This window comes from Bactrocera oleae, chromosome 5 (assembly GCF_042242935.1).
Source record: "Bactrocera oleae isolate idBacOlea1 chromosome 5, idBacOlea1, whole genome shotgun sequence".
NCBI lineage: Eukaryota > Metazoa > Arthropoda > Insecta > Diptera > Tephritidae > Bactrocera > Bactrocera oleae.
This window is the reverse complement of record NC_091539.1, coordinates 45,751,577-45,773,099: the sequence shown is the minus strand read 5'-3', so window position 1 is coordinate 45,773,099 and position 21,523 is coordinate 45,751,577. Positions and strand designations below refer to the sequence as shown.

Below are 21,523 nucleotides of genomic sequence, written 5' to 3'. Positions count from 1 at the left end.
TTTGGTGTGCTCTATGGGCAGAGGGAATCATTGGTCCATATTTCTTCAAAAATGAAGCCAGCCATAATATTACAATTAATGGGGAACTCTATACAACATGACGTTTTCGTGCCTGAATTGTAGGATGCTGTAGTGGACGACCTTTGGTTCAAACAAAACCGCGCTACATGCCACATAGCCAACGCAACCATCAATTTATTGAAGAAGAGAATATAAGGCGCCCCAATTGTTGTAATAAGGGGTCGAAATGGGACCTCTCGGCTGAAATTTATTCGAGCCAGCTGCGGTGACTTGCCCGAAATCATTTTTAAAACATAATGGCAAACCCTTATCTTTATAATAGATTCTTGCCATAATATTATTATTAAATTATATGCGTTTTTTCGATTGAAAACCACATGTCTACAAAACACCTTTTATATCTAAATAAAAGTGTTCATTACACATCCGACCATAAATTTAGATATTTTATTGACTAATCAATTAACTGTTTTGCACAAATAAATTTCTTTTGGTATAAACATCACAATAGTGAGTTTTTATGTTTCACAAATGCAAGCAAGTGCGAATTAATTTATTTTTATTTATTTTGAAGCCTTTTCGCCGCTATTTATTAAGTGTTTGAGCAAATGTTTTCAAGCGCACTATATTTTCAATTTCAGAAATATATTTTTTTCTTACAAATTTTTTATGTATGTGCAAAATAATAAGCGTTAAGAGAACTTGCGAAAAGCTCTGTATACAGAAAAGCGCTAAGGGATAATGCAAATTCAACAATTTTACGCTTTATGTTAATTTTTAGTGATTAGGAAAATAATGAAAAGTAGTAAAAGAGTTGGTCGTGTGCCTTGTTATAAAATAAAGAAAGTTTTTACTGTTACTTATACACCTATCAAAGCCTTTATTTTAAACGACGGCAATATTATCATTCGCACATTTAAAACCATATTGCAGAGGGTAATAAAATAATTGCATCAATATCACAATCTCTTCCAATATGTGTTTTTGAAGCGATATCTTGTGTTACCATGTTTCTAAAATTATTGAAGAAATATACTAACTATAAAGAAGTTTTCAGCAAGGTTAATTACGTTCAAAAAATGATTAGAACGACGCAGAAATTGTTTATTGTTTAAAATTGACTTAAAAGTTGTTGAAACTTGCCGCCTAGATAAAGTGTTTTTAAGAAAAAATCGTTAACTTCGGCTGCACCGAAACTTCACAGGTGTATTTTTTATAGTAACTATATATATAACTTATTCTGACAAGGTAATCTGCCTATGTGCCTATATAGTGATCCGATATTGGCGGTTCTAGTAAATGAGCAGTTTATTGAAGAGAAAAGAACGTGTGCTAAATCTGAGATCATTACCTCAATGCTTGAGAGACTAATTCGCGTTTACCTATGCAGAAGCCATGGCCAAATCGACTAAGCTCACGATGATTATTTATATATATATACTTTATAGGTTCTTCAATATTTCCTTCAGGCCAAACTTAATATACCCTGTTCAGGGTATAAACTTTATATTTGGCTGAACTAGATGATTTAATTCATCGAACACGGAAGCGAACATCATTTTTTTGGGATTATATCCAATAAGAAATTGCAAAAATATCTTATTAGATATATTTCAAGCACTCTATTAGATATTCTCGAATTATCCTAGTATTGTGTAGCAATCCTTGATGACATAAAGTCCATTTCAAAATTTTTTTTCACAACAGTTTAGTCTATTCAACTGGAACGAACTCGGATTTATATCGAAACAATAATTATTAAATCGTCGGTCTTCTTCAAAACAATTTAAATACTGTTTTCTGCCGCAACAACAATATCAGCAGCTCAGTCAATCAGAAAATTGTTTTACTTAAGTCATAAGAAAATGTAGGAATAAATGAAATTTTAGCACGTACCAGCACGCAATAATATCTCAAAATTTGTATATTTTTATTTTCCATTGAAACAAAAATATTATTTCGCATATAATTCATTCTAACAAAAAAAAAATCTATAATTACCTATTTCTATGCCAAAACAACTGTAAAAATATTCACCAAACATTCACTCGACATATAACAAGTCAACAATTAAAAATATGCGTGAGACGTTTTTATTCTAAAAACTACTAATTAAAGCAAAAAATTTAATTTGCAAAAATGTGTTAACCCTGAAATAGTGAAATGTGTGTTAAAACGCGATGGAATCCAACTAGGGGTTTATGCAAACCAAAAACGAAGTTATGTGTTTTCTATTTAGCTACAGTTTTGAGTCACAAAAATTAATCTTATTAAGATTATGTATACGTTAAGTAACTGTTTTGAAGTTCAACGCGAACATTAAAAGTTGAGAAAAAATTCCATTATAATCAATTATTTCAATCATTCGATTTATATCATACTCAGCAGCTGATTCCATTTATGAGTAGGAATGGAAATTAAATTGACCGAGATATAGCTGCCGAATGATTTCGTATGTCAATCATTATAATTCTGACATATCTATTACTGATCACCTGACTCTTAATATATCATATGTTGTTGCTAGTAACAGCAAGAAGAAGGCCACGAAATTGGCGATTAGAAATTGAGTTGTGAAAATATGCTTTACTCGTAACAATCTGATAGACCTCTCACTGATCAGCTGACTGTTGTGACGTCATGCGCCACTTGTACGAAGTGCAAGAATCGCCTTGATCGCCACGCATGTAAAATTCATAATTAGTTACATATATGTATATCAAAAATGTAATACTTAAATGTCAACATTGCCACATGATATTATTTTACTCATAAACAGGACGGAAGCAATGTCAATTTCAAATAGAAAAAATAGAAAAAATAACAAGCTATAGTTTTTTCACACACATATATACATACACACATATATCTTATTTCTATGCCCATTTTATTAAAAAAAAATAATTCTGCCATTTTTTGGCCACATGATCGAACACAAGATCACTCAAACACTCCAATTCATATCTGGACGTGAATTTACTGTTACTGAGTGCGTCTGCTGCCGGCAGTGACACTATTTTCTGCCATTGCTGTCGTCATAACTGCTCTCATGCCAGTTTTGTCAAAATAATCACTTGAACATTTTTGTGTATAGTCACAAGTTTTGTGTAATTATTTGCACTGTTTTTGCGGTAATTTCAAGTATGCATAGTGCTTATGTTAGTGGAATATTATAAAAGTTGTTGTATTTGTTATAAGAAATTTATTCGTTGATACTTTTGAGTGTTCACTCGATAATGCGAGTAGCCATGGGCCTGAGGGGCGTATGAGCGCTCAAGTTTGTTTTTGTTATTATTTTTTATTTAATTTATTTTTTCTTGTTTTTGTGTCCTTTGTATGTGTAATCGGGCAGGCGAAGGCTTTTCTATGTTAATGTAAAAAAATATTAAATTTAATGCTGTTTTACGTTCTATAAAATATAAAATAACAATTTACTTTTGAGAAATAATTCGTATCTAAAACAATTAAAAATAATATATTTAAAAAAATATATTTTTCCATTATTTCACAGTTTCCATAATTTTTGGATTTGTTTTTGTATGCAAACAATACTCAATATTTATCGATTAACAAAATAAAGCCAAACTGAGACTTCACATACCAAAAAAATGTTATAGCATTCAAAAACTGTAAAAGTCCTGACCTAGAAAAACAGAATATTTTTAAAAATCGAGCTCACAATTAATATAAAAGAAAATTGCAAAACTAGTTAAAACTAATTTTAATGATATTTTTTCTAGCCTTTTTGGTACACCCTGTAAATGCTGCGAATTAAGCTTATACTCCAGCAAGACATTGCATATAATTATAACTGCTATCAACATCTGCTTTTTATTTGCTTTACATCTGTTTCTGAAACCTCTGCTGCCACTGCCTTTACAAGCAATGGCTGATAAGCTGGTGAGTAATATTCACAAGAGCGGTGAGCTCATCATACGACACAGCTGCATGGCTATTTGACATGTGCGCCCATTCGATTAAGCAGATAATTAGTCCTGATTCGCTCCATTGTGCTTCATTTACAAATTTTTTGTTGCACTTTCTTATCAATCAGTTTACTTATAGATTGACTATGAATCGACAAAGGTTGTGTCTGTAGCAGGAAGTAGTAAAACGCGTTGTCAGCTTAATGGTAACAGTTTCGTTTATCACATAAAATATTATGGATGCACGTGTGTCTCGAATTAAATGCATATCAGTTTGATGCCATTAAGTCAAATAACTCTATGTGATTAAACATATATATTTGAGGGAGACATACCTAACAAAATATGTATTTATATGGGCCTATTTGTGCTTGCCACTGTATATATTTACATACATTCACATTTATCAATTATCAAAAGCTTCCTTGAGCTCACGGATTGATGTCTGACAATCAGTTATTGATAAGACAAACACGCACGACTGTTTTTGAGACGGAAACTACAATCATCCGATTTTTTTGTGTGTTTTAAGATTAGGAGTATATTATTCGTCACACTGGTTATCTCTGATATTTTTTATTACACTGTAGTTGCTAAAGTTTCTTGTGCACTTAAATTGTGCGAATTTTGGTTCTACGACGCTTCGAGTGTAGCGAATCGAACAAGCAACTGGCATAAATTCAATAGATTATTATGCCACGTAGAGTTAGAAGAGCGGACAGTTATACTATTGTACTTTAATATGTTTGCCAATACAAATAATCTTACAAGAGAGCAGAAGTTAAGAGGCGCACCTAGGGTTAAATTATAAAAAAAACAAAATTGTTTTATTTTTTTATTTTTTTATGTGTCTTACTTTTAAAAATATAATTTAAATCGATATCTCAAATGGTTTTTGAGTTACAGCCTTCTAAAGTGTAGCCTTTTTCTTGAAAGAGCATTTTTGAAATTTGCCTGAGTGATTATTCGGAGACAAATAATCCGATCACTATCAAATCTTTTTGCCTGTTCTGTATATAGTTCTCTATACAATGATCTACCAGTGCTTTGACCTGTACAAAAGTCGAATTTTGGCAGGCCAAAACGACCGAAATTTTGCGTAGATTAAAACTTTTTAACACCGCCATTTTGCTTATTTTTGATTTTTTTGCGACCGTAAGTCCTTGTACGAACAATACCTTCTAGAGAATTTTTTTTAGGGTTTATCCACGGCGAATCAGCAGTCGGAACAAGGCAGCAGTAGAGAACTTTCTTTTAGCACCGTCGAAGATCGCGTGTAACTCGAAAAATATTTAATTTTTTTCATCAATATTTTATGATTCAATGCTTTAAAATTATAAGCATTGAAGATACAATTGATATTTCCTTTTAAAAATAATTTTGAACGACTTCATTAAACCTTTTCGTTATTTGAAAATTTTAGAATATGTATTTTAAATAGAGTTTCATACGAGTATTTATTTCATATTACAATATTAAAGATATCAAAGATAACAGATTAGAGCCACAAAAGAATGATTTTATTTTTTACACTGCAGAAAGTCAAGGTTTGATACAAATTATGAAGTCATAAGGACAGCTATATTTTATTTTATTAAAATTGCTGTTGAAACACCTTGTAACTTCTTGGTTTTTTGTACACAAGTATTTTCGCAAGGCTAATTGCAAAACATAACTACTTACATGCTCGTGCGCTTATCACGGACACGTGGGCAAAACGTTATTATTTTTATGTGCTATACATAGCATATACATGATACATACATAAGTGCAAATACTCACACATTATACACATGTATGTATGCAATCGAATTATCAACGGAAAATTTCTAATCTAAAATAAATATCAACAATATGTATATTCAAGTATGAATTTATTACAAAACTTGCACTTTTCCAATACACATACATACATATATAGAATATTATTTATTCTGCTCGGCCAATTAAATATTTCCTATCTGTCTATATTTACTATTTCGAAGTAGATTTCTACATTCTTAGAGCATTGCTCTGGCATTGATAAGCTCTCGAAATAAACACGAGTTTTGTTCAAAAGTATCGCGAATTTTGTATTTCTTAAGAAAGTGTTTATACATATATTCATGAATATCTATTCCAGCGTTTTTTTCCAATCCCTAAATCATTTAAAAAAAACATGTTTTTGTGATCTTGTTCAGCTCCTCCTTCGTTTTTATCTCCTTTCATAGGCTTTTTCAGTTTTGCGAAGAAAAAGGGCACAGGGGCCAGGTCTGCGGAGTGTGTTGGCTGCGGCACCATTAATGTAATGTTTTTGGCCAAATATTCGCGCACAAGCAACGATGCGTGAGCAGGGGAGTTATCATGGTACAAAAGCCAATTTTTGTTCTTCCACAAATCTGGGCGTTTCAGACGGACTACTTTGTGTAAATTACGCACAACTTATAGGTAATATTCTTTATTGACCGTACGACCCTTAGGCAAGAACTCATGAAGCACGATGTCGCTGCAATAGAAGAAAACTATGAGCAAAACCTTTACATTCGACCGAACTTGGCCCATTCTTTTCGGTCTCGGTCTCCACGTCATAAGCCATGATTCATCATCAGTTATGGCCCACTGGAGCAAATCTGGGTCGTCGCGCACTGAGTCTAATATCTCCTGAGAAATGTCAACGTGACACTATTTTTGGTCGAAATTGAGCAATTTTGGCTAAAACAATTCAGCCTTTCACTAGTTATGATTATTTATTGAGTCTTCGACGTTTTCTTCAAACTTAAATTTTTAAAATGGGTAACCTTTTTAAAAACGTTTTATGCAATGTAATAGTCAATTAAAAATCCGCCATTTCTCTAATCAGTTGAAGATTCCAACAATACAGAGCAAATTTTGTTTTATTATCGTTATTGTTGCAATAAATCTATTAAAGGTGCATAAAGATAAATTTTGGCAAAATTAACGGTAGTTTGAAAGAAGTGTGACACACTTTTGGCTTTAACCGAGAAATTTTATAATTTTTAACAGTTATAAAACAGTGTAATTTTTTAAATAAAAATTCTTTTGATTGGGTTTTAAGTTTTTATTGTTTTATTTTTTTTTTTTTTTTTAGTTTGTTTTATTTCTTTTAATTTTTTAATTATATTTTTATATTTATAAAAAGTGTATTTTTAATTATCTAACAACAATTTTAATTCTTTGTTTTTTTTTTTTTGGTTTTTAACGAAATTTTTTATTAATTATTTAATTTTTTATTTATTTTCTTTAGTTATTATTATTATTTATTTTTGTAATCTTTGTGTCAGGGAAATTAATCTCGCTGTCAGATATCTTGTAAAAATATACTTAGCAATATTGAAAGCAGCACCGAAGTAGACATTTACATACGCTACAAGTTATTTACACAAAAAGGTAGCACACATGTAAGCTCATTAATATTTCCATAAGTACTCTACGCCGAAAATTTATGACCATAAAAATGTTAAACGAACAACAAAGAAATAAATTTACACATAAATATACAAATGTTGGTGTAATATTACCAACTCCTAACGCATTTATGCCTCGTAAAATACTAATCACAAAACACTGTGCACAAAATGTATACGATCGGCTCAGAGTTTTTCAGTAATCACGTGTTGAGTGCATGGCACACGTTTGTTGTTTGTTTGTTCATTTTATTGCCATTGGAAAAATACAATGCAAACGGCTTGTATGACGCTCACACACACACACCACTAAACTTATTCATGCATTTGCTTAACCATAAAAAATTAGAGGTGCAGGATGGCCTCAGCTGTTTGGTTGACTGTTCCATTGTCTGGACGGATGGATGCACATCAGCGACGAAAACTAAACAAACCGCTGTGATAGTAAAAGCAAAACAAAAGACATTAAAAAGTAATAATAGACTGAGTTTTGTGTCTCTTCTGGATATGCTTGAAGGCGCAAACAACTAAACCAAAACTACAACAACACTACAAATGCAACGAAAAACTGGATGTTTGTTGCGGCTTGCACACCTGTCTCGCTTTGGGTATAGTTTGACAGTTAACAAAGGAAGGGTGTTTTTCTACAAAGATGTTGCTTCGGATATATAAAGATATAATCAAATTTGGTTTATATGCACATATTTTGTAAATAGTTTTTAGCAGGTATTTTAACCTGCTTGCAAAGAAAAGTGTAGATAAAGTAGATTGAGATAGAGTATGGAAAGGGAAATATGTGCACATATATCTGTATGTAAGTGCATTTATTTGTAACACAATTAACTGGAAAATAGGAAAATCAAATACGAAAATTCTTAAAAAACCAATATGGAATTCTTAACGGTCAATTACTTCTGGAGTCTCATGTTACCAGACTGTTTTAAACCTTAAAATATTAGCTAGAAGTTCTTGTATCAATCTATTATGAAAATATGATGTCAATTTTGCACACAACAGCTGTCACAGAAAAATATGTATTACGGGTAAATTTTACATTAATTAATACTGAGTCATAAAAAATTGCGAAAATCAATTTGTAATAATCATAACCATTTGTATTAAATCTATTTTAGTAAAGCCATTCCGGCTCGCCAAATGACGTAGTCTGCAAACTGTTGTCCTTTTGCTTATACTTATATATGGGATATGTTTTGCCAGAACTTACATATGAATATACATACTTATGTATACCTACATTTCCCTAATGGCATTAATATATATATATATACCTACATCCTGAATATCCTTTTAATGAGTAATATTAAATATGCATAAAAAATTGATTAAAAAGCGTAATGAATGAATTTGGTCACGCCCACATCTAACTAAGTGGAACTAAGTGTATATATGGATGTATGTACATATGGATTATATTATATATGCTTAGGTATGCGCACATATACATACATATATCTAAATAAATATGTACATAAAGAGATAAATATCGAAAGTAAAAGCGTGTCTACTCACATTAACTAAGCTGACGCCGAAGCAGGCCACCCAGCCCCAACCGCCATCGGGAGCAACCTTACGTGTTTGCTTCATATTTTACGCTGGAACGCTGTGTTTTGTTGTTTGCTTTGAATAGTTGTATATATATATATATATATTGTTTTTTTTATCACTATTTGTTTTTGGTATTGTATTGTTTGGTTGTTTGTTCGATTGGGGGGTGGATATGTTGTTACTGCTGCTGTTGAACTTTTGATATTTTCAATTGTTGTTTTTGTTTTTTGTTTTGTTATTTTAAATGCTCTTTTTATCTGTTTTTTGTTTTTTTATTTTGTTGGCACTGTTTAACTGCTTTTCTTTATCGGTGGGCTATTTTGTTCACACTACTTGTTTTGCTTCCTGCTTTCGCTATTATCCGCGCATATTATTTTCGTGTCGTTGTGACTTTTGTTCAGCGCTGTTCTTTTGAAACGTAATATTCTGCTGTTGCTTATACTTATTTGTTATTCACGCAGCAAATCGTTCGGCGCTTGGATTTGTTTTTTTGCGTTGTTGTGATATTTTGGGCACTTTTGTTCTTGGTGGGTTTACTTAGGTTAGGTTGTTGTTGTTGCTGGCACTAGGTGGCATAGTCTTATGATTAACATATTGGTTGTTGTATGTAAATGCATACATAAGCGTCTATGTGCATACGTCAGATTGGATATTCTCGTAATATTTTTCTTATAGTTGGCATTTTCTCTTTGGACTTTGGCAAATATGGTATACGTAAGTTTGTTGTATTTATACTAAGTGTTTAGTATCGGCGCTTATCTCATTAATTAACTGCAAAATAAACAAAAAAAAAACAAAATAACAATAAGTAAAATTCTTGAAAAAAAATGTTAGTAATGATTAGTTTATGCATTTTTAGATTTTTATTAGTTTGCACACTTTATTGTCAGTAATTTTCCATTCATATGCTATTGCTAATTCACTTTAGTAATTTAATTACTAAAAGTTTCAACGTTTTCACATGTTCGACGGGCGTGAATTGATTTTTGCTTTTTAACTTTGTTGGTAATATTCATTTCCGGTGCGGCAAACACAGAATGCATTTGGCGTAGCTTTTCCGCCTTTTTCAAATATTTACTGATTATAAATGTTATTGTGTTTTTTACAGTTCAATATAACATTTTTTAAAGTTATATTTTAGGTTTAATTATATCGCAAAGATATATCAAACTCTTGAAAGAAAGTTTTGATAGAAATAGAATATGTTTTATTTCATTAAGAAAATTGCAATTGTTTAAAAAAGTGTGTTGCTTTTAACAATTACTTGTAAAAACTTTCTTTAAAATTTTAACTTCTTTATTATTCCAATTAATATATATTAAAAATATAATATTATTATAATATTATTATTATAATATTAATTTTCAGAAAAAATTACATATTTTATAATTTTTTATAAATTTATCAAATATATTCAAAGGCCGTGTGATAATTTCAAACCGATCGGCCCAGCTGTTTCAGAGAAATTTTCTTCACCGACCCTGGAAACAGCGTTTCGAGAAGAAACGCGTTTAACGTTTTTAGAGCCTATTTCACTAAGTTTAAACTTTTTTTTACAAATAAGCTTATGTCTCCGAAACCATTTGCCGGATCAACTTCAAATTTTCGGAGAATATTCTCAAATGTATGTACATTCGATATAAATGTAATAAAAATTTGATTTTTATGAAGTTCACAAATGGCTATCACCCCTTAAATGAAATTAATCATTATATTTTAGTATGTATATTATTCATTCCGTTTCGTTAACTTCTGAATTTACTGTATTTTTCCAAATAAAAATGGAATTTTGATATGGCCTCGCTTTGATAAATCGTATCACAATTTCGTTGGTCTATCAATTTATTAATTATTTAGTTTATTTAAGTTTTTTCTTTTTCAAGGCGAGTTTCAGATTTAATTTGCTGTAGTAACATGTATAATTTTTATAATATAAAAATGTTTACTTTGTTATACTCTCGCAACCTGTTGCTACAGAGTATAATAGTTTTGTTCACCTAACGGTTGTTTGTATCACCTAAAATTAATCGAGTTAGATATAGGGTTATATATATATAAATGATCAGGATGAAGAGACGAGTTGAAATCCGGGTGACTGTCTGTCCGTCCGTCCGTCTGTCCGTCCGTCTGTCCGTCTGTCCGTCCGTCCGTGCAAGCTCTAACTTGAGTAAAAATTGAGATATCTTTATGAAACTTGGTAGACATGTTTCATGGTACCGTGAGACGGTTGGTATTGCAGATGGGCGTAATCGGACCACTGCCACGCCCACAAAACGCCATTAATCAAAAACAAATAACTTGCCATAACTAAGCTCCGCAATAAGATATAAGACTGTTATTTGGTACACAGGATCACATTAGGGAGGGGCATCTGCAGTTAAAATTTTTTTTAAAAAAGTGGGTGTGGTCCCGCCTCTAATAGGTTTAATGTGCATATCTCCTAAACCGCTAATACTATAATAACAAAATTCACTGGAAGCAAATGTTTTTAGCACTCTATTGACGGTGTGAAAATAGTTGAAATCGGGTGGCAACTCCGCCCACTCCCCATATAACGGTACTGTTAAAAACTACTAAAAGCGCGATAAATCAAGCACTAAACACGCCAGAGACATTAAATTTTATCTCTGAGATGGTATAAGATGACTTTATAGGAACCGCGTTCAAAATTAGACAGTGGGCGTGGCACAGCCCACTTTTAGGTGAAAACCCATATCTTGAGATCTGCTTAACCGATTTCAACCAAATTCGGTGCATAACGTTATTTTCATGTTTCTATGTCATAGTGCGAAAATGGGCGAAATTGGACTACAACCACGCCTACTTCCCATATAACACCATTTTAAATTCCATCTGATTCTTTCACTTTCCACTATGCATATCAAGCAACAATGATTATATCGGGGTAAAACTTTGCGTGAATAATGCGATTAAAGTATGCCACCTTGTGGCCAAAAATTGTCTAAATCTAACCAAAACTGTTTAAGCCCCTAAGTACTAAATACGTGGACCCCAGTGCCTATAGTTGACCTTCTACCGAAAATATCAGTCAATCCACAAAGAAATCTCAAACGAGTATACCATTTGACTTTGCGAGAGTATAAAATGTTCGGTTACATCCGAACTTAGCCCTTCCTTACTTGTTTTATTTAAGTTTATTTTATTCATCTTTTTGTGCTATATTTATATAATTTTATGTGTTATTTCTATTTTTTTCAGTTTGTATTTATCACAAATTATTAATATTTTTTAAATAAATAATATATATATTTATTTATTTTGGCTAGTCTGATTGAAATAGTTAAATAAATTTCGTTGGTTTTGTTAATTAAGTAATTTCTTTTTACATAAACATAGTTCATGTTTTGTAAATTAAGTCTAGTACCCAAATTTATAAATATTTTTTTTTGCAAAAATAATAATTTTTTTTAAACAGTTTATAAGAGATTATTATAAAAGAATGATATGATTTTTTCAATTATTATATTTTTTTAAATAATTTTTAAATAAAGTTTTGATATGTGGAGATTTTCCTGTTTTATTTTATTTATTTTTTTTTTAATTATTTTATTTTATTTTATTGTGTTATATTTTATTTATTTGTATTGTTTTTTAAGTTTATGTCATTTTACTTTATTTACTCCCCTTAAACTGTATTTTCCCCTTCAAAAAGACATTAAATCATTTCACTTTGTGCTACTTTGATTTTATTTGAAGACCTAATCGGCCATTCATTGATGACGTCAACAACTTACATTAGCACCTACACTCACATGTATGTCCGCACACTTACATGCACTCACTTACACCTACAAGCCAGAAATATTTTTTAATCATTTTTGCTTTTGCACTTTTAGCTGGTTTTGCCGGGTGAATTTCCATTCCTCACATTGCCTGAATAAAGAAAGAATGCAATAAGAACCAAGGAAAGAAGAAGAGTAGGTAGGCAACAGCAAAAACGCTGTGGATAAAATAAATGTGCATCGCAAAGCAAAAATTTTGTAAAATACTGGAATCGGCGAGAATTGAAATACAAAGGCTTCTACACTGGGCGCTACAAGTTTCAACTCGGCGCTTGGTTGTTAGGTATTTGTAAATTACAATTTTGAATATTCAATGAGCTCGCGGCTCAAATTACAACAAACATTCATAGTGGATTGGAAATGTTTGTTGGCCTTGATTTTATGGTTTTGTACTGTAGAGTGTCAATATTTTTTGATGTTTATGTATACAGATTATTATATATATTTATGTAAGTAGCTATAAGTTTTTGTAAATATATACATATGTATGTTTGTATGTATGTATATATGTTTGTATGTATGTATGTTTATACACTGAACAAGGTATATTAGTTTACCATGATATTTATAACACCCGCAAGGGAATGTCGGAGGCTCTAAAAATTATATATGTATGTATATAACTGACCAACGTGACGAGCTTAGTCGATTAAGTCTTGTCCGTCTGTCTGTTTGTATATATAGGCGAACAAGTCACTCAGGTTTTGAGATATCGATCTGAAATTTCGCACATATCCTTTTCTCGTCAAAAATCTACTTATTTAATCAAGACAGCCGATATCGAACCCCTATAGCATATTGCTGCCATACAAACTGAAGATCAATCACATCAAAATTATGTTCTTATATGAGCAACTTTTTTATTTGACAAGATATCTTCACGAAATTTTTTATAAGTTGCTGTCCAAATCAACGCAACGATCACCGAAGAAATTCCTCAGATCGGTTCACTATATCATATAGCTGCCATACAAATTCTTGTATGGAAAACTTCCAAGGTAACGCTAAAATCTCCGAAAAAGTTATTCAGTTCGGTCCCCTATTGCATTTAGGTACCATACAAACTGCCAATCAAAGTCAAGATAAATAACATTTTATATTTTTTTATGCTATAAGAAGTGCACGTGTGAAGCGTATTATACTTTCGGTGCCGTCCAAGCTAACATTGTTTCTTGTTTTATGTACACTTTTATTGCTGAATAGACGAGATTCTTGTTTTACAAAATTTCTTTGTGTCTGCAGTTGATCTTCTGCTCGCTTGCTCAATTTCTTACTACAAATACATATAGATTTTTTATGTAATCGTATCGAATATAAATCTACTTGCGTATATATTAGTTGAGATTATTGTTGCAGCGTTTAGTTTTCTTTATATTTTTCATATTATTCGCTTGACTTTCAAAAGCTATTAAGACCTGTTACACAATTGCCTTACTCTCGCATTTTAATTTTATTATTTGTAGAGTTAGAATTTTATTTTTTCTTTATTTATTAATTAGATTTTGCATTTCACAAATAATAAATAAAAATAATCGCACAAAGCACATTTTTACCGCACCATTTCAGCGTTCCGACCGATTTGTTTGTGTGTGTGTTTGCTTGCTCAGCTGACCGTAAGCCGAGTTCTGCTTATTGCTCCACACACATATATGTAGTTATGTATATAGTATTATATATTTATATAATGCACTGCACAATCGTTCTTGCATTCGCCTAACGCTCTTGTTGTTTTTTGTTGCTTTGTGTACCGTAGCGTTTGATTTGCGAAACAAGACTAAAACCACACACTACCGCTGCAGCTGCTGTTACTATCGCTACTGCTGTACACGCACACACGCACACACATTATACATATATGTCTATATGTGTGTCTGCAGTAGTGGGGCTAATGTTGTTGGTGTTGTTTGCAGATGTTGATAGTTGTGGTAATAGTGATCTTTGAATCGTCAATGTGCGCGGAAAGAGCTGAAGATGGGCTAACGGGAACGGCACGCTTGACTTCATAGCCGGCAAAAAAGCAAGCACAAAACTAGTAATGAAATAAACAAAATTCTCAGAGAGCGCACAAGCGATAGAGAGTGAGTGTGCAGGTGCACTGCTGGGAGACTCTCCATATGCGTAGAGTAAACACAACACACATATAATGCACTACTGCAATGTATATATGTATGTATGTGTGTATTTATGCTTGTCCTTTGTTGTCGTTGCACTACAGCGCATCGTCAAGGTGTTGATAGGTAGGGGGGAGTTTGAGAGTGCGCTTGTCAGCAGCGTGTAGTTGGAGAGTGCTTACTTTGCTGCGCTCATGGCTCACAGCTCACAGCTGATGCGTCGCCGTCATCGCCAATCGTTCACGTTTACGGCACGTTTTTTTTTGATTTTGTTGTCTATTACTTTATGCGGCGGCGTTCAAAGTGTGCCGTCATGGTTGCATGTTTTGTTGTTATTTATGCTTTTTCCGGTATTACTGCGGAGCTGTGTTGCCACAATGGATTTCATGATACAAAATTGAGGAAAAATGCTACTACAACTACTAATTGGTGCTAGACAAAGTCACGTGCTGTTGGTGAAGCGCCGAAAGGCATTGTCCTAACATACATAGTTATACATAACTACATACATACATATATAAAATTTCTTCTAAGAAATACCAAACATAGTCGCTAACGAGCAAGCGCTCTTTCAGTCCGAGACTTTTGCTTAGATTTTTTTTATTGTTTGGTACTTGAAAATAAGGAAATGTCTATTAAATAAAAGTAAACAAGCAGAAATTACGACAATTTCGCGTTCACAAACATACAGACTTACAAATTCGTATATGTATGTATGTATGTGTGCGAGCGTGTATGTGTTGGAAAAGTAAACAAGTGCAAAAACTTGGAAGCACCGCATAACGAGGCTAACTGCTTGACTGTTTCGCAATTTTCCTTTCACATTGCGCTGATTTCGTAGCCCATTTTTAAATACGCTCATCGCTAGTTTGTTTTTCATTTTCATACGATTTTTTGTTGGCATTGTGAAATTTAGCATTATATTTTTGAAATTACTAAGCATTTGCGTATTGAAAGCGCTTTTTTGAAAATAATTTTTTTTTTGTGTTTTGTTTTTCTGAAAATATTTTTTTGTTTTATTTGTAACTTTTTATTTTTATATGGTTTCAAAACTTTTATGAGCAAAATATGTATATTTAAGTTTTTATTTTACTGTTTTTGTATATATTACATTTTTCATTTATATTTTATTAAAAATAATTGTAATTTAATTGATAGCGAAGGTCGAAAAAACGTTTGGTCGAACAAAAGCCATCCGAAATTTACTAGTGTTCTATACAATTAGGCATTTACAGCAGTTTTCATAAAATAAAATTTTTTCAATAGTATCTAAATATGTACGAATTGTAAAATTTTATGTATATTTTTTGTTAATTTATATATGAATACATATTTGCATATGTATATATTTTTTTAATTTATTTAATATAAATTTTGAATAAAAAATTATTTGTCCAAATAAGAAATATTTTTTATTTATTTATTATTTTAATTTTATTTATTTTTTATTTTTTTTAAATCTTTTAATAAATTTTTGAATTATTTATAATTTTTATTAAGATCAAAAACATTTTAAATTTGTGGTGAATTTTTATATATTATTTAACATAAATTATTCATAAGTATTTTTTTTATTGAAGTGTCTAAATAGAAAATGTAAATTTTTATGAATATTTATTATTTTTATGTAAATTGTTTTATTTATTTTTATTTTAAAAATTTTGTTATATACATATTTTTAGGTAAAAGATTAAGTACATTTTAAAATTTTTCTTTAATTTATAAAAAACTTTTGAGTCAAATTATTTTTTCTTCTCATTAAAATTATAAAAAGGAATGCATTTCTCAGGCACTGATCTTGCGCCTCACTGAGGAAGTGAAGCCATTTTTATGTTTACTTGGCATTGTCTAAGTTGAAAAATATAATATTTATAAATTTGAGATTTTATTTATATATTTTGAATGCATTTAAGCTTATCTTTAGCGTTTAATTAGTTTTTTTTTCAATTAAAATTTAAAATAAATTATTATTTATTGATTTTTGCTAGTTTCTCGTATTAACTAAAATGTATTTCAGCATTAATTTTTCCACCTATTAAATGTAAAATATATATACGAATATTTATTTATTTCGCTTGTTGTTTTTGTTTAAATATATTTCATCATTGTTACGATATTCTGAAACAATTTATTCAACTTTCCTTTAACTTTTGATTTTAATTAATTTTTTTACTATATATCGCGTTTAGTAAATTATAACGAGCACTTAAACTCGTAAGTTGAATTTTTCTGCAATTTTATTCTTGAGCAATATAATCAAGAAAAACAATAATTTTAATTTTTTTTTTAAATTTTGATAATTATAAAAATTTTTTGGAATAATTTCTAAATACATACTTTTATGTGTTTTTCTGCAATTTATTATTAACCTAAGGAGAATTTTTTTCATTATAATTTTAAAAATTTAGAATTTAAAAATTAAGCCCAGGACTTTAACGGACCAACTACTACTTAAAAAATCCTAAACCAAACTCTTTTATTCATTCACATCTTCGCCGTCGCTGCTTTTTTCCTTTGTCTGTGAATTTGCGTAATTCAGTATTTTGATTTAAAGTAAAACATATTAAAATAAGCTTAAGAATAAATCTTTTAACACATTCTCAACACTTTACATTTATCAGCATTTATATTCAAGCGATTTTTACCTATTTTATAGTAATTATTTTTCCAAAGTTTTACTTTTCTCTTTTCTTAGAATTTATGATTTTTTTGGTCGCGTTTTAGCTTTGGAGCTACGAGAACGACGCGAAGTTACGGCGACGTTTAAAGTCGAACTGAACTGAACTCAAGCGAACTAAAATGGAAATTAACATTGAAACTCACGAAATTCACTCGCTGTTACCTCCGATTGTTAACTGCGCCGCGCTGAGCAATACTGAGCTCCGCTGACATTTTCATTGTCGTTGGCGTCATGCTCAGCTGTCTGCCGTTTTGAGTGTGTGTCTGTATATCTGCAAGAGTGTTTGTGTTCTTATGTTACTACAGCTTTACCAAATAAGTAACAGAAGTGAGTTGTTAACCCTAACATGGCGACTATATACTTAAAGTACCTATTTTCCGTAAGAAAAAGAAAGAATTGTAAAAATGTTATATTTAATCCAAGTGTAGTTGTAAAATATATGTATCTTTGAAACCTGGTGACTGTTATGCGAAACTATAAAAAACTTATGAATTATCAAGTATTTATTTACTAAAAATTTTTAAATACTTATTTAAGCTCAAATAGCCCTGAGTAATTGCTTTAGAATATTAGCATTTCGTAGTTTATCTATTTATTTTTATTAGTTGTTTCAATTAGCAGAAAAATTCAAATGTTTTTGCATTAAACTTGCCCGCAACGTGTCAGTATATAAAATTCAAAATAGGTTATTTGATTCTTCTCCTGACTGTTCCTCTCTGCTTGTTTGGTTTTATTTTCTATTTTTAATCAATTTTTAACAATTCTTTCTGTTTTTTTTTATTTTTTGAATATTATAGGGTGTTATTGTAGAACTATAGAATTTCCTAGAGGGATAGCTGCCAAACCAACTGTCAAAGTGAACTCATTCGTTAAAAAATTATGCTCAGCATATCTTGACAAAAGAATTCGAAATGTTTTACTACGAAAAAGTGTTTAAAAATCGTAAACATTTATTTTCAAATGTAATCGAGTATGACAAATGCCACTTTTCTGACTAATCCGATATGTAAATATGCAATATTGTCTTATTCGGTTAGGATCTAGGATCCTTCGCCACTAAAAAATGTTACAACATTGTGTGGTTTCCAAGACGACGGAATTTTTAGTCTACATTTTTTAGAACTGAAGATAGTGCCAACGTTTCTTTTTATTGTTGAGTTCTACCAGCAAGTTTTTCTAGAATTTTATTGTTCTTAAATCAATATCAATGAACATAATACATCATCTTTTTATAGGGAGGAACTTCGATGAATCGGATTATAGCAAGAATTTGGTAATTTACAAGTAATTTGCCAATTTTATCGACGTCCATAATTATTCGATTATCTTTGGTAAAAAATTGGCTTAGAAACTTGAAATTCGGTGTGGTTTTAACGAAATAAGACCGGTTAATTGAGAAAAATTTTGAGCTATTAAATGTGGTTTTTATTTCTAATAAATTATTTATCCCTTAAAAAAACGCACAATTTACTTACAATCAAAAGTCAACCAGAATATTTTTGGTGTTAACAAAATATTAGCACTTTTACAATATCTATGCATCACTATGGCATACATATTCTTTAAACCAATCAATTCCATGATAATTTTTTTTTTTTACAAAAAGTCGATTATTTACCGGTGCCATCACCCAAACAAGACCGCAAGCATTTAGCCAGACAACAAAGAGAGAAACAGACAAGCGTGGCTGAGAGCGCGTCGGACATTGTATACCATATGTCTGTGCACCGAATGCACACAAAAAAATCAAAATTTGATTTATGACACTGAAAATAGCAAATAGACGTCCGAAGCGATAACACAAGTAGCGGAGGAGATGAGAGTTAACGCAATTACAGTTTGCAGGTAGCGTAAAATATTCACTTGTACTTTCTTTCTGCAAAAGCAACAAATTGCACCGCCGCACAGCAAATACTTACACACACATACACGCTTACATATTTTTACCTGCTTAATGCATATGAAAATATGCGTTGTGCACTTTGACTTAGTCAGCGCTCACCTACCAGCACATGGTCTCTGGCAGAGCACAGCTGGTGGCGAAACCAGTTTCTAATCCCATCAAACCAGTGCTAAATAAACAAACATTGCAGAGAGTGCATGATGAGAGTGAATCAAGCGCAGAGAAGTTAAGAGAGAGCAACGCAACGAACTTGTTGAAAATATTGGCCTTTTGTTTTTGTATTTGTATTTGCTACGTTGTTAACATACATTGGTGTCTTATCAATATTATATTACTTACGACTGGTCAAGCCTGTTGTCCGCTGTGCCGCCAGCTGTTTTACTGCAGCTGGCTGCTTGATATCGATTTTTATCCTCCCCCAATATGAGTGTATTGGTAGATGTGAGTCAGCACACCGGTGTGTGGGGCTGATTAACTGTACATTTTTTTGCACACCTATAATATATCTGCTTTCAAGACAGCTGCAGTTGTTGCGTGCACATATTGACAGTTAACATAAGTCTGTTAAGTTCATAAATCTGTTAACAGTGAATTTTTGATAATCAAATGTCACATGAAAAAAAGTAGAATAAAGAAATATTACGTTTGTTAAGCTGTTACAAGACGGTTCTCATTTTGATTATGTGTGTAGTGGTAGTATATATGTGTGTGAGCATATTTCCGCTGCGGCAGTTGTTGTTTAATGCAAGTGAAATTCCATGCCGCCGAAAAGCATGCAATGAATTTGTGTTATTTTATTGTAAAAGAAATATTTCAAACTATGCTGTGGCAACTTCGTTATTCTCAAACAAAAAATACGTATGTGTGTATGTGAGTCTACACATCCTATGCATTTGTAAAAATATCTTACTTACATACATAAGTACTTACTATATTTGTTTGCCGAGAACTGAGAAATTTTCCGTACTTCTTTGAACCTTTTGTTTTCAATTACAATGTTTGCACCTTTTTTCCAATTTTTGTTACTTGCAGACATTGCGATGATAATATGGATTTTTGTGAATTATGTGATTTTTGTAGCGAACTTTCTTAATTCTCTCCGTACCCATTTCCAGATGTAGAGCCAATTTTAAAGAGCCCAGCCGAGTCTACTCTACTACTATTTCCATAAGTTATCATCAACTTCGGATTCCAATCTTATATTCTAATGATGAAAATCGCAATTGACCTGTCAGAAATTATGATATAAAGAGTCTTCGTCAATAAATCAGCTACGCGTCGAAACCTCGTATCCAGCATTACTTGTAAAAATCAAGAAAAGCTTAATTTTTATGAATGAACTAATATTTTAGTTAATTTGTTTAAAAAAAGAAATACCTGACGTTATTACCTCTGATAATATTAAATTTTGCTTTATGAAGTTGTATATACATACATATGTATGTTTTAAATTTTAAGCTGATTAAAATCGTCTATATGAATTCCCCTACTTATTATTTGAATTTCTATAACTGTCTAACTTTTCCATACGAATGTAGTTTTGTCTTAAATCGAGATACACCTGTTTTATAACCCCAAAAAATGTACCAAATATATGTGTTTTGTTTAATGGTTATCGACCCTGTTCTATAATTAGAATTTGTTACACACCGTTTAAAGTAATATTTTTAATAGTTTATTTCTTACAGGTCAATTTCCACGCGAAAGGATTATACGATCTGTGGGCATGGTAAGTCAAGTTTAATTAACTGTCTATTACATTTTTTAACCATGCTACTTATTGTATAAGAAAAAGATCCATATTGTCTATACAAATTATTATTAGCTGACTTTGCAAAGTTTATATTTCTTTTATAAACAACTTATCATATTAAGTGTTTAACAAATATCGTAAGTGGAAAATCAGAAATTGTTTAATTGTGACGAAAGTTCTCAAATGTATGTATGTACATACAGATGTATTTGCAATTAAAAACTCTCTCCGTTGTTGTCCGGATTAAATTGATACTTATAATAATAACACATATTCATACACATATGTACATATGTATACTTGATCGTATCTACAATAAGTATGCATTTATATGGGTGTTGTTTTAATATTAATAC

At 31.1% G+C, this 21,523-nt stretch overlaps 1 protein-coding gene across 2 annotated transcripts in view; it reads right to left on the bottom strand.

Annotated features, from left to right (window-relative positions):
• Window positions 1-17,650, bottom strand: part of LOC106616087 (monocarboxylate transporter 7) — a 46,113-nt gene extending 28,463 nt beyond the window's left edge. Inside the window, exons 1-2 of one of the 2 annotated variants that reach the window (XM_014232559.3) lie at window positions 17,477-17,650; window positions 8,882-9,688 (exon numbers count right to left, since the gene is read on the bottom strand). In XM_014232559.3, coding sequence (XP_014088034.1) covers window positions 8,882-8,956 — 75 coding nt within the window. In that variant the 5' untranslated portion in view covers window positions 8,957-9,688; window positions 17,477-17,650. Of the gene's footprint in view, window positions 1-8,881; window positions 9,689-14,278; window positions 14,492-17,476 lie in introns of those variants that run through there. The other variant, XM_014232558.3, reaches the window with a different exon arrangement.
• Window positions 17,651-21,523: the final 3,873 nt, after the last annotated feature.